The sequence below is a fragment of the Lepisma saccharinum genome, chromosome 9, assembly GCF_977018435.1.
Source record: "Lepisma saccharinum chromosome 9, izLepSacc3.1, whole genome shotgun sequence".
NCBI classification, from domain to species: domain Eukaryota; kingdom Metazoa; phylum Arthropoda; class Insecta; order Zygentoma; family Lepismatidae; genus Lepisma; species Lepisma saccharinum.
The window spans coordinates 67,160,020-67,172,982 of NC_139237.1; the positions used below are offsets into that span (position 1 = coordinate 67,160,020).

The following is a 12,963-nucleotide window of genomic DNA, read 5'->3' on the forward strand; positions in this document are numbered from 1 at the left end:
ATAATATGAAAAAACAAAGTTAAATAAAATTACAAACCAACTACTAATTTGCCTACAAAATAGGATTGATTAATTTGCTTTCTTTTACTTCGCTTTTTGTGCCACTTTGGCTAATTTGCAAAGATGAGGATGAGTGATGATATGATGAAATTGATGAATGAACACTCACAAACATCCATGCCCAGGCTGGGATTCAAACCCAGGACCCCTGGCATCGTAGTGCGATGTGCTAACCACTCCACCACGGGGGCCAGCGCAAAATAGGAGCATTAATAAATAAACTATCATGTGTAATTCTGTCTTATGCAGTCAGTGAATATTTTTGAGGTACTCCCTTCATGTCCAAAGTCAACCTGTGTAAACATTTTCATAGCAGTGTACTTACTTTTCATGTTGTCGTTCAAAAAGAGAACATATACAAAGATGTAAATAGTATGGATCCAAGAGCAATGATTATTTCCATTTCACCTGTATGTGTTGTGTACATTGGTTAGTAAAGATGTCAATGTCTCCAAAGAATCCAGTCAGCTAGTCAGGTTAATGAATAATAATTATTAATATGAAACACTCTTTACTTTATCAGTAATATGCGTGTGATGCACACAAATTATACATACAATCAAATCACTGGCAATCTGGGTGCCAATAATTACAATATGAACTACATACACAGAATATTTCTACATTTTAGCTGTCTACTCTGCAATCACACATTATGAGAGTTTTGGAACAGTACATCTAGATTCGTCTGCTATTCTTTGAAGAGATTCACGCTCCTGTAAAAATTGCCTCCGCATTTCAAACAAAATAATTCCAAGTGCAGTTCCAGTGTTCAGACTCTCTACACTGTTCAACAAAGGGATGGTGACTTTTGTTCCCTTTGCGTCATATGCCAACTTGACAGCAGCACCACTAAGGCCTTCCGTCTCACCACCAACGACAAGTGTCAAGGACTGAAAATCAGAAAAGTTTACATCGTGGTACACAATTGAAGGTATCGGAAGAGCTTTATACAAATTCAGCCTCTCTTCATCTTCAAAATCCTCATTCTTTTTCATGATCAATCCATCTTCAGTACTCTCAATTTCATATGCAGGAAGTTCATCTTTGGTCATTTCAATTTCCAAAAGTTTTCGCTCTGCTCTGTTGCTTGCTTCGTCCGAGACACTTGTCGCAATAGTTGTGTTGTTATCTGCCAGGAAAACCATGGTGTTATTATCAAGGTAGTTCTCGACAAACTGCCAGCTTATGTTCTTGTAGACTGGAATTCGGAAATGGGCACCTGATCCAGCTCGAAGCACTTTTGGTTCCCATAGGTCAACACATCCTGGAACAAAAGTGAAGAAATTGTTATGCACACAGAAACTTACAAATTAACCATGTCTCAAGCATATTTTTAAATGGTTGTTTATTGCGTTATATCCACTTGGTGGATGCATGGAGGATGATAATCATGAGAACTTAGTGCAGAAGTCTCAAGAAGAGTGTCAAAATCAGTTAGTTGTTGATACATTCTCACCAGTCATTTTAAAGTACTCAAAAGTATCTGGACACACTGCAAAATGTGTGTTTATCATAGACAGCAACACAGTACTGCCATCTACCGTGTGGAACACATGGTCAGTGATCTCAGTAATCTACACACAGCGCAAGACAGCAGTATGGGACGGTCTGAGAACTCATGGACTTTCAACGTGGTCAGGTGGTTAGCTGTCACTTGTGTAAGAAGTCTGTGCATGAGATTTCCACCCTCCTAAACATCCCTAGGTCCACTGTTTATGATGTTATAGTGAAGTGGAAATGTGAAGGGACATGTACAACCCAAAAGCATGCAGGCCAAGCTCCCATGTTGACCTGCAGAGACTGTCAAGTGTTGAAGAGGGTCATACAGCTAATCATCAATCATCCATCGCCACCATCACACAGGAATTCCGAACTGCAACAGGATCTACTCAAAGCACCATGACTGTTCGGCACGAGGTGCGACAACTTGGTTTGCATGGCCGAGCAGCTGTCCAGAAGCCAAACATCAGACGACATACAAATGCCAAATGCTGCCTTGCATGTTCAAGGAGCATCAAAACTGGACCATAGAACAGTGGCAGACCATTGTGTGAAGTGATGAATCACTATACACAGTGTGGTGATCCGATGGTAGGGTGTGGGTGTGGCAAATGACTGGTGAACGACATCTACCAGTCTGTATAGTGCAGACAGTGAAATTCAGGGGTGGAGGGGTTACAGTGTGGTCATGTTTTTCCTGGAGGGATGGACCCTAGTTGCTTTACATGGCAATGTCACGGCACAAGTTTATGTTGACATTTTAAACACTTTCATGCTAAGACCAGTTTGGGGATGACCATTGTGTCTTTCAACATGACCGAGCATCCGTCCATACTGCATGGCTTGTGGGGAAAGTGGTTTGATGACAACAATGTCCCACTGATGGACTGGCCTGCACAGAGTCCTGATTTGAATCCCACAGAACATCTCTGGGATGTTTTGGAAAGCTGACTTCATGCTAGACCACACCTACCCACATCGATTATTCTTCTCATTTCGGTGCTCTGCGAGGATTGGGCTGCCATTTCCCAGAAAACCATCCGCCACCTGATTGAAAGTATGCCTGCAAGAGTGAAGGCTGTCAAGGCTGGGGGTGAGCCAACACCATATTGACTGCCAGTGTCCTCGATGGAGGGCTGTCCAAACGTGTACTTCATTTCCAGGTGGGTGTCCGGATACTTCTGATCACATAGAGTATGTGCTTGTATTTGCCGCGGTGTCCCTTTTTCTTTGGCATTTTCTCCATGTTGATTGGAGAATGCAAATTATTCCCTATATGACTGGGGAAAAGTCCGATGTGGTACCCGAGAGAATGCCTTGTGTGCCAAATTTTCAACAGGTCCAGGGGGCCCCAACACATTTGGATCCATGGAGGACCAATGGGAGGTCATCGGTATGGGTCACCAGCAGGAACTTTGGAAGAGGTCAGGTTCCTATCTGCCGGGCTGAAAAAGTCTATGAAAAAGCTCCATTTGTAACCTCCAGGGAATAATTTTGCAAAACCCGAAAATTCAAGATGGTGGCCACATTATCTTTGAGCTAAGTTTGGATTCAGAAAATGCCTGGGCTGGCGTTTAAATGCCCCTCCCAGAGCTGGGCTTGAATGTTTTAAGTTATGTGTAGAACTATGGATAAGTTAGTAAAACAAGTACTAGTTTTCCTTGTGCTTATTATCTGTAGAAGTCGTAATTTTCATCTTTAAACAGAGAGGAAGTCACAGTCTTAAAAACAGGTAATTGAAGCACTCAAGAAATATTCTTGAATCACTAGCAAAAACAATAAAAATCACACCTTAGAAAGTTTCATATTCAGAATAGGTTTTTCATTGTATTTCACCCATTTTATCAAATTACTATTCTTCTTCCTTGTTATGATTAACTCATCTGAGAAGATAGGTTATGGTTCCTCAATTTTACATTTTCACGCATTTTAAGTTTCTCAGATTGGTCCCCTGAAAAGCATAAAATTGAGGTTCCACTGTACTTACTGACACTCTGTATATCAAACTGAAGTATAGTTTGTCCACAACAAATTAAAAATTTCTTGGTTGGCCTATTTTTCTTTGTTCACCTATTTTTAGTGCACTACTAGAAAAACGTTGACTTTTTCCAGAAACACAGTACATTTCCTGACATTTCTAGGTTGTCCAGACTGGTAGACACTCTGTGTTAAATATTACATACCTTTGGTTAAAATAACCTTTTGGCATCCCACTCCTGCTGCACATCGAAGAATAGCACCTAGATTTCCTGGTTCTCTAACATTATCACAGATCACTGTTATAGGAAGCAACACAGAGCTTGGCAACAATTGATCAAGTTGAGGTGCTTTGAAAATTCCTGTACAAAAAAAATAATAATAGTATGATTATAATTTGTTCAATTTGCAACTTAATTTAGTTGCTACAAGTCAGGAAATCAAGTAAGATTTGAATTGCTTAGAACTTAACATGTTTATATTGTGAACAAACCCCAAAAATTTGAGTCAACCCTATCTAAAGGGTAGGCAGCGAGAAGGAAGAATACTTGGTGTAGCTAATATTTATCTCTTTAAAAAAAAACATATTCTACCAAGCCAAGCTTAACGTATTACCATAATACTGTGTTCATCAATTTCCATTAAACTTGGGTATCTCATGATTTGCACAAACAGTGGTGCATGGTATAATTCTTGAAGCTATTCCTATGCATATTATTGCAGCACAGGTTACCGAAATGCATGTTTGAAACCAGTGGCATGCCCAGAATTTTGGAAAAGACAGGGGGGGACGGGTACCAATACTTTTTTTAATAGTCAGACCTCATTTTGCCATCTTTTCCTACCTTTTAGATATACTTGGCCAAATGGTGGGGTTATGACCACACCAACCTACACCCTTTGGCACGCCACTGTTTGAAACAGTGCATAAACAATGGTAGAGAGATGACAGGGTAGCTACTCTAGGACCATGATAAAATTCAAGTATAATTCACAGTTTTCAAAGGTGCAAGTAGATGTTTTCTCTATTTCAAACTTATGTACTATCTATTATCACCTCTCACCACCTATGCACGCACACCTACACACACAAATTATTCCAATGTATCCAAAATTTCTAATTCAATTGAACAGTGTATAGCCTATATTTAATTTAAGGTGCGGAGTTGACATTTGCCATTTCGAATACTCAGAATTGTTGTGAGATAAAGTAATCTAAGAAAAATTGTTAATTGTACAAGAATTTCAAATTTATCCAAAAAAAACTTCAAGAAACCAACTATAGGATATTTTTATCTTGCAATAATCTTCTATCTGTCAGATAGATGGTTCTGCAAAGGACACTAATGAAGTTAATGGATTGAGAGTATTTTGTTTTATTTTTCACAGAGCTTTGTTTTCTTTTCCTTCCTCAATATAAATAAAAGCAAAACTGTGATACATTTGCCTCAGGGCATTAATAAAAATGTATAAATTCAATGGAATTTGCATTAATAAAAATTGCAATTTTTCACGGCTATGGAGAAAAATTTCACGCATAATTCCCAGAGCAAATAATTCATGCAGAATTCCTGGAATTCCCGGTGAGTAGTCACCCTGGATGAGTTATCCCAGGGTGGTCACACAAGGACAATTATAAAATTGAAGTATAGTTCCTGGATCTCAAGGTGAACTTTTCATAAATTCAAGGGAACAAGCAGATGTTTTCACTACTTCAACCTTACGTATTACTGTACACACACATTCACTAATATATTAACAATATAACGGATCTGTGTGATGCCAATGTTATCAAAAAATTCTAATTCAATTCAATTAAAGGGCATAAATATTTAAATTATTTAATTTATGGTGTGGAGTTTACATTTGCCATTTCACCTACTCAGGTTCGAAATACATCACACACAAGTCACAAATTGTTGTTGTTGAGTTGGTGTTTTAAGTCCACTTTGTGCACAGTAAGGCTAATCGGGACTGGACCTACAATTTAAAGTGGGATCCGAACCACTATGTACAGCCGACAGCCGATGAGAAGATCGTTGAATGAAGGGAGACGGGGAACAGAGGGAAAGGGAGGGTCAGGTTCATTTGCAGAATTTAGGGGTGGTTGGGGGTGGTTGGGGAGAAGGAAGTCTTGTTTTCTTCTTGGCGGGTCATTGTCCGTGAGAACCACGTGGAAGTTGATTTTTGTTTTTTTGCTTTTTCTTTATTTTGGTGTTTTATGGCGAGTGTGAGGAAGAGAGGTGCCAATGTGCACAGTGAAGGGCGTGAAATTGTGAGTAAAGTCATTGATTTCTGTGATCGGGAATCGAGAGAGAAACAGTATTTGGTGCCAATTGTGCAGAGCACAAAGCGTGCATCTGTACCAATCAGGCGTATTCGAAAGGAATTGCGGGAGGGGAACGCTCGGTCGCCGATGAGGAAACGGAAAGAACAGAAAAAGCCATCAGATAGAAATGTCTGCGTTGATGATTTTGACAGAGTAATCAGAAACGTAATTCGCGATATTTATTGCAACAATAATGTACCGACAGGCCATAAAATTTTGTCAGCTGTTCAACAAAAAATTAATTTTCCTTGGAAGGTGGATTCTTTGCGACGTTTGATGAAAAAGGTTGGATTTCAGTGGAAGAGGTGGAAGAACAAGAGGAACATCTTAATGGCAAGACCCGATACTGTGTCATGGCGAAGTAAATATTTACGGGCTATAAAACGTTTTCGCCAGGAGAGTCGGCCAATTGTGTATGTAGATGAAACGGCTGTGGATAATAACATAATATCAAACAAATGTTGGCAGTCCAGTGATATTTATGGTGTAGTAAATAATCCAAGTTCAGAACATAGGCTTATCCTCGTGCATGTGGGGTGCAGTGACAGGTTCATTCCCAATGCAAGCCTCATATACACAGCAGGTTGCTCCACAGGTGACTACCACGGACAAATGAACTGCTAATTTTGAAAAGTGGCTGACAGAGAGACTAATCCCAAATTTACCGAATCGGTCCGTTGTCGTCATAGACAACGCCCCTTATCACACCGTACAGATAGATAAGGTTCCCTCAGGATATAGCCTGAAATCTGACATGACAGCTTGGCTATCATCACACAATATTCCGTTTGATGAAAATATGAGGAAAGTAGAACTGTACAGTTTAATACAGGCTAACAAACCACAGGAAAAAACTTTCCGTGTGGACAGAACTTTACAGCAGTATGGCCATACAGTGCTTCGTCTACCACCGTATGCGTGCAACCTGAACGCCACAGAATTAGCATGGTCCAAAGTAAAAAATTATGTACGGGATCAAAATGTGACCGGTTCGTTATCAATATCCCAACTGCAGGAACATACGGTTAAGGGCATTGAATATTGCAATCAAGATGACTGGAAATGGTATTGCGAACACGTAGAAAAACTGGAAAAGGAATATTGGAAAATGGATTGATTGGTGGAGAATGAGGTGGAGAGATCGATTATTTCTTTTGGAGGTGCAGACAGTGACATTTCCTCAGACTCGGAGGGCACAATAAGTTGTGATGAAGAAGAAGTCGAAGAGGATGACGACCTGGCGCAACCTTTGCCTTAGATGCGGTAAAGTAACCAATTATTATTTTTCAATTCTATTTCTATTATTTTACTATTTGTTATTATTATTTTTTATTTTCTATTCTACATAGCTTTCCTGTCTCTTGGGCTTATCGTGACGATGATGATGGTTTTGATGATAATGAAATGAGAAAAGAGACAAACGAAAATAATATCCATGCCTTTCCAGGGATTCGAACCCAGGACCCCTGGCGTCGTAACTCGCTTCGCTCACCAATCCCGCACGGAGGTCTGCTATTTCTATTAACAATTTGTAAATGCACCGATTAATCACATACATTTCTCAGTGAAAATACAATGCTTGCATCTGCTATATATGGTGATAATTAACACGTTTCCTTTAATAACTTAAGTTTCAAACTCGACAGAGCAACAACTTCCCGTTCCGAAGCACGACTTTCCGAGACAGCCCGCTCCCGCGTGCAAAGTTTAAAAGGTAAGCTGACGAGAAGAGGTCTGGCGGAAGAGCACCTCCCCCATGAAAGAGTGGAGTCGCCTGCAATAATCTTCCATCTGACAGATAGATTCTTCTGCAAAGAACACTAACAAAGATTGAGAGAATTCGGTTTTATTTTCCGTGCAGCTTTCTTTTCCTTCCTCGATAAAAATAAAAGCTAAACTGTAAAAAATTTGCCTTAGGGAATGTTTAAATTAAATGGGATGTGAATTAATAAAGGGTGGATTTTTCACATCTACGGAGAAAAATTCACGTGCAATTTCCTGAGCAAATAATTCAGCATAATTCCCAAAATTCAAGACATTTGTGGTGAGTAGACACCCTATATGCTCAATGTAAAAAAGGGAATTTCACACATATTTAATGTAATTTAATAAATATGTCATACAGAGAAAAAGCAGTACCAATAAAAAAAAAAGTTTGTGTAATATAAACAGTACCAATAAAAAAAAAAGTTTGTGTAATATAAAAACACTGCTAACAAACCATTGGGAGCCACGTTGGTCTAGATCAGTGGTATTCAACCTGGGGTACGCGAAGACTTTTTAGGGGGTATGCACAATTTAAAATAATTATAAATAATGAAAACTGTTTTTGACAGAGATAACTTGAGAATGTAATAAAGGGAAGCAAAGAAAATAGACATTTTTTTGTTAACATTTTCCTCAAAGGAAATATAAAAAGGGATCGATTGAGGATTTCATGTTACTCCCCCCACCGACCACCAGTCTAAAGGATTCTAACTCTGATTTATTATTATGCTCAGAACTTCTATTATAATCTATTTCCAATAATCACTTTTGTTTACTCTTTGCAACAATGAAATCTTGCAGCTGCGCTCATTGCTAATCCTGTTCCGAATGGTATTTGAATAGTTTGTTTCAAATGCTGACAATAATGGGAGTGTTTGTGAATGTAAGTTACGGATTGGAGAAAGAAAGGGAGGGAAGAGGGGAGAGAAAGGGGAGTTCAGTGTTATTTCATGACCGTTGTGTGAAGGTGCGGTTTCTTCTCGTCTCTTATTTGTGTGAGCAGGGTTTTTCTGCATTGACAGCCATCAAAACGAAACACAGAAATCGCCTGAATCCAGAATCAGCACTGGTACTCGCACTAACGAAGATTCAGCCACAAATCGAGGAGCTGGTGTGCAGAAAACAAGTTCAACCATCTCATTAACAGGTAAGAAATATTAAAGTTCATAATATACTTTTACTATACCCGTAATTTTCCTTTATTTTATAATTCTTCTTTTATAGTAAAACTGTATTATTTAATAGGTAATGATTTGCATAATTTATATTAGATGTGGTTATGTATAATCTGAATTAAGGATATCTCAGGGAAGGGGGAAGGGGGGGGGGTACAAGCTTCAGTGGAAAAGTTTCTTTAAGGGTACGTGGAGAAAAAAAGGTTGAATACCACTGGTCTAGATGGTTGGGCATCTGACTGACATGTGGGAGACCCAGGTTTGATTCATGGGGTGGATGATCAAAGGTTGGAATCTTTCCAGCCTTGTTTCTGCATAAAGAGGCTCTGAGGTTCACCCAGCCTCAAATAAATGGTCTGGAGGCACCCTTGGAGTGCAAGGGCAGTGAGAATATGGTGTTGATCATATCAACTCCAAAAATGGCTAATATCTAGAATGCATGGGGTCCTACATCACATCGTCCTACATTTTTCTTCATGGAATGGTTCAAAGTGCCATGGAAAACTTGCCCTTAGGATTAAATATTATCTGTGTGTGTTTAAAGATGATAATTTCAAGCAATAATGAAGTTAGAAGTTTTTGTAACTTAGCATCCATAATATATCACTGGTTATATCTAACTTACATTAAAAAGGGGGGGATGGTCAAATGTGCAACAATTCATCAATAGGAACTCTCAAGTACAAATTTCCATATGCTTACCAATAATGCCCGGTGAAGTGACTAAGTCTGACCAAAGTTTGAGACCTTTGTATGGCACTTTATACAATGTTGTTGCCTCTGTTAATGGAATATCTTGAATGTTTTTCACTTTGCTGAAAAACACAGTCTCCGGGATCAGTCCAGCCTCTATTGCATCACGAATTAATCTTCTTCCTTCCAAAACAATCTTTCCCTTCTTCTCTCGGTTATTTCTGGACTTTACCATTGCCATCAAAACACTTAAAATAATAAAAATAAGAATTTACATTGCATCATACATTAACTTACAAAAATACAAATATATTGTATTACTAGAGCCCCGATAATGTCCCCGTTCTCTATTTTGTTACTGTGATCAGATTTGAATGCCTGCAGTACTGACATATCTTTCAGGGTGATATATCATTATACATACATTCAATGTTTATAATTGCCTATTTTGACAGCTCGTCAATATTAGTTAGATCATTTTAAGGAGAATTTACATTTACCACATTGTTTTGGTTTATTTTTTTCAGTTCTTTACTGATATTGTTAGTAAGTTGCTGTTGTCTGAAGTACTCTTTTCCATAGAAAATGCGTATACATACACCTGCAGGAGATGGGAAATTTTAGAAATACTGAAGTAATCAAACCTGGCACACCTAAACTTAAACCTCGGTAAAGGTACTGAAAGTGTACAAACAGTATAATTGTAAGCAGAAATGGAGCAATTACAGAATACCTGGAGTACCTCAGATTGCTTTCAAATTCGGCATCCTAATCACGAATCTGCAGTTAAAAATTGGCGGTCACGTCGAGAAAATTGCAAAATAAGAGGGTCCGTGAACGGAGTAAACACCGGTGATTTATGAAGGAAACAACAATTTTTTGCAATGATTAGCATTCAAAAACTATGTTTATGAATACACTGAACTTTAACTATGCTTGCCTAACCTAACCTTACGTGAATGGTTCGTGCGGCAAGTATGTTTTCCAAATTTACTGAAGATGCCATATTATCACATGTAAAACAACGCTCCATGGAACGGATAGCGAACTTCACTTGTTCACATGAACGGTACTAGTTAGATATACCAGAAACAAATTTAACTGGTTTATTTTGAAATAAAATTCATTTCTACTTACCTCATATGCATAGCGGAACATTTTTCAACTAGCGATTAGTTGTTTTACAATGAAAAAAGCATTATTTTTAACATTATAAGTATTTTTTGGTCGTTGCTAGTTGGCGGCCAAATTTTGACTCACGTTGTCTATCGTCAGCTGATATGCAGTGTTTCCAAACTTATGAACCGATAAATGCCGCACAAACTATTCACAAAAGGTTTTTAAGCAAAAATTGATCCACAAACCATTCACGGAAGGTTAGGTTAGGTTCAGTTAGGTTAGGCAAACATAGAAAATTGAACTGGAAAAAAAAAACGCTCACACGTCATCTTGTAAAACTACCGCATGGTTGTTACACTAACACTTATTAACTGAAAAATTATTGTTTTTAAGGTAACACTTTACTATACCGGAGACAGATTTCTTCAAATTTACAGGAGAAAGTACTTACGCAAATCATTTTCTGTAGCGTTGTTGATGTTCGGGAATATAGTTTTGATCCATTTAATGCGAATGAATGTGGTTTTCTATGAAAATCTATTTCCGACGCGCTATTGCTGCTGCTGCCATTTGCTTTCTGCACGAGAGCACAATACGCTCTCGTATTGTCCGTATATGCTAAATTAAACAAAAGGAGTGCTAACAGAACCTAACCTAACAGGCCTAACCTAGTAGGCATACCTCGTCCCCGTGATGGTTCGTGGGGCTATCGTGAATTTTTGGGCTAACGTCAATGGTTTTTGGGGCTACCCGTGGATTGTTTGTTGGAAATAAGGAACAAGAAATAGACATTATTTTCGTTAGAAATTCATTATTTCACCTAAAGAAATGTTTCGCAATGCAGAATAGTACGTTAGCAATGTAAAAAATTGTGAAATAAATCATTGATAGGTGTCTCCGGTATAGTAAAGTAGTACCGTTTTTAATCCACAAACCATTCACGGAAGGTTAGGTAGGGTCAGTTAGGTTAACATAGAAAATTAAATTGGAAAAACAAAATCAGCTCACACGTCGCCTTGTAAAACTGCCGCGTGGGTGCTACACTGACAGGGGTTACACAATCGAACGCACGGAACATTTGATTCACATAGTAGACGGTAATGGTGGCACGAGCTATCGTGCAACGGAGATACACGAATGTCGAAAAATACCTTATTTACATGCCGAATAACTTGCACAATTCGAAAAAACACTTTTCCCAGCTTCAGAGTCCACAAGAACTAAATTCCGTAAGTACTTTCTCGTCTTTTCCCCTGTAAATTTCAAGAAATGTGTTTTCGCTATATCTAATCATTACCACATCATCAAACATGGCGACCATTAGTATCGACAATCATAGCGGTAATGAATGCACGGTATTTCACATTTTCTAGACGTGACCGCCAATTTTTAACTCCAGATTCGTGATTTTGAGGTCAAAATTAGTGAGTATACCAAATTTGAAAGCAATCGGAGATATTCCCGGTATTCTGTAATTATGCCACAGAAACAAGCATAATTACATTGCTGGGAGCACTAAACCTGAGCTGCCTAATCTACTCATGTAAAAGTGGGATGGTAAAAATAAATTTTACTGTATATAATTTCATAAAACTGCCATTTACTGGGAATAGAAGGGTAGGATAATCTTTTATTTGACTGCCTGGAAGGAAATAATATCCTGAGCTTTGTACCACAGAAAATACACTTCGTACAATTATAATTTCCTGTAGTAAGGACAAAATTGGTTGTGCATCTAAAGTTCAACCTCGGTAAATTAAAAATAACAAATAAAAAACTTACTTTAATGTTTTGTCCTTCTTTTCTAAGAACGTATACTTGGGAATACCCGGAGGAAGGGTTTCATTTTCTTCGTGTAACGTTATTTCGTCTGATAAACTGTTATTCCCAACCATTCGCGTTGAGTCAGTTTTCTGTGTAGTGACATCAACTTTGAATAAATCGTTTCCATGCTGAAAAGATGCTTCATTTTCTTCCCTGCAGCTGGTAGAAGACTCTTGTATTTGTATTTCTTGGGAAGAAGACTGAAAAATCCGCACTTCTCTTTCGACTGCCAACTTCTCAAGTTCTTCTTCTTTGCTCAAACCAGAACTAACTCTAAAATCCTTCTTAATGAAACTTCTTCCTACTTTTCTACCATAGTTTCGAATTACAGGAAATCTTAAGCATGATTCTTGATGGACATCAAATACTCGAATAAAACCGGCACATGCTCTAATCCTTGTGATAGTAGCAGTCGCCATACTTCTTGTTTTTGTTTACTTCTAACATGTAAATGGTCTGTCGATTTGTCCAATGCCACACTATAATAAGCGAAAATATGACTGAGTAATTATAGTA

At 38.3% G+C, this 12,963-nt stretch overlaps 1 protein-coding gene across 1 annotated transcript; it reads right to left on the minus strand.

Annotated features, from left to right (window-relative positions):
* Positions 1 to 560: 560 nt before the first annotated feature.
* Positions 561 to 12,874, minus strand: LOC145992096 (rRNA methyltransferase 3, mitochondrial). Its single transcript, XM_083128327.1, has 4 exons — positions 12,406 to 12,874; positions 9,514 to 9,752; positions 3,747 to 3,902; positions 561 to 1,327 (listed from the first exon to the last, which is right to left on the minus strand). The coding sequence occupies exons 1-4, from the start codon at positions 12,864 to 12,866 to the stop codon at positions 714 to 716; spliced, it is 1,470 nt and encodes a 489-aa protein (XP_082984453.1). The 5' UTR covers positions 12,867 to 12,874; the 3' UTR covers positions 561 to 713.
* Between the last annotated feature and the right edge of the window lie 89 nt (positions 12,875 to 12,963).

Bases quoted from the DNA above. Each gene is read 5' to 3' on its own strand.
- LOC145992096 (XM_083128327.1), bottom strand. From the start codon at position 12,866: ATGGCGACTGCTACTATCACAAGGATTAGAGCATGTGCCGGTTTTATT. The intron at 3,903-9,513 runs GTAAGCATATGG...TTTTTTGTACAG, and splicing joins CACTTCACCGGGCATTATTG to GAATTTTCAAAGCACCTCAA. The intron at 1,328-3,746 runs GTATGTAATATT...CTTTTGTTCCAG, and splicing joins AAAGGTTATTTTAACCAAAG to GATGTGTTGACCTATGGGAA.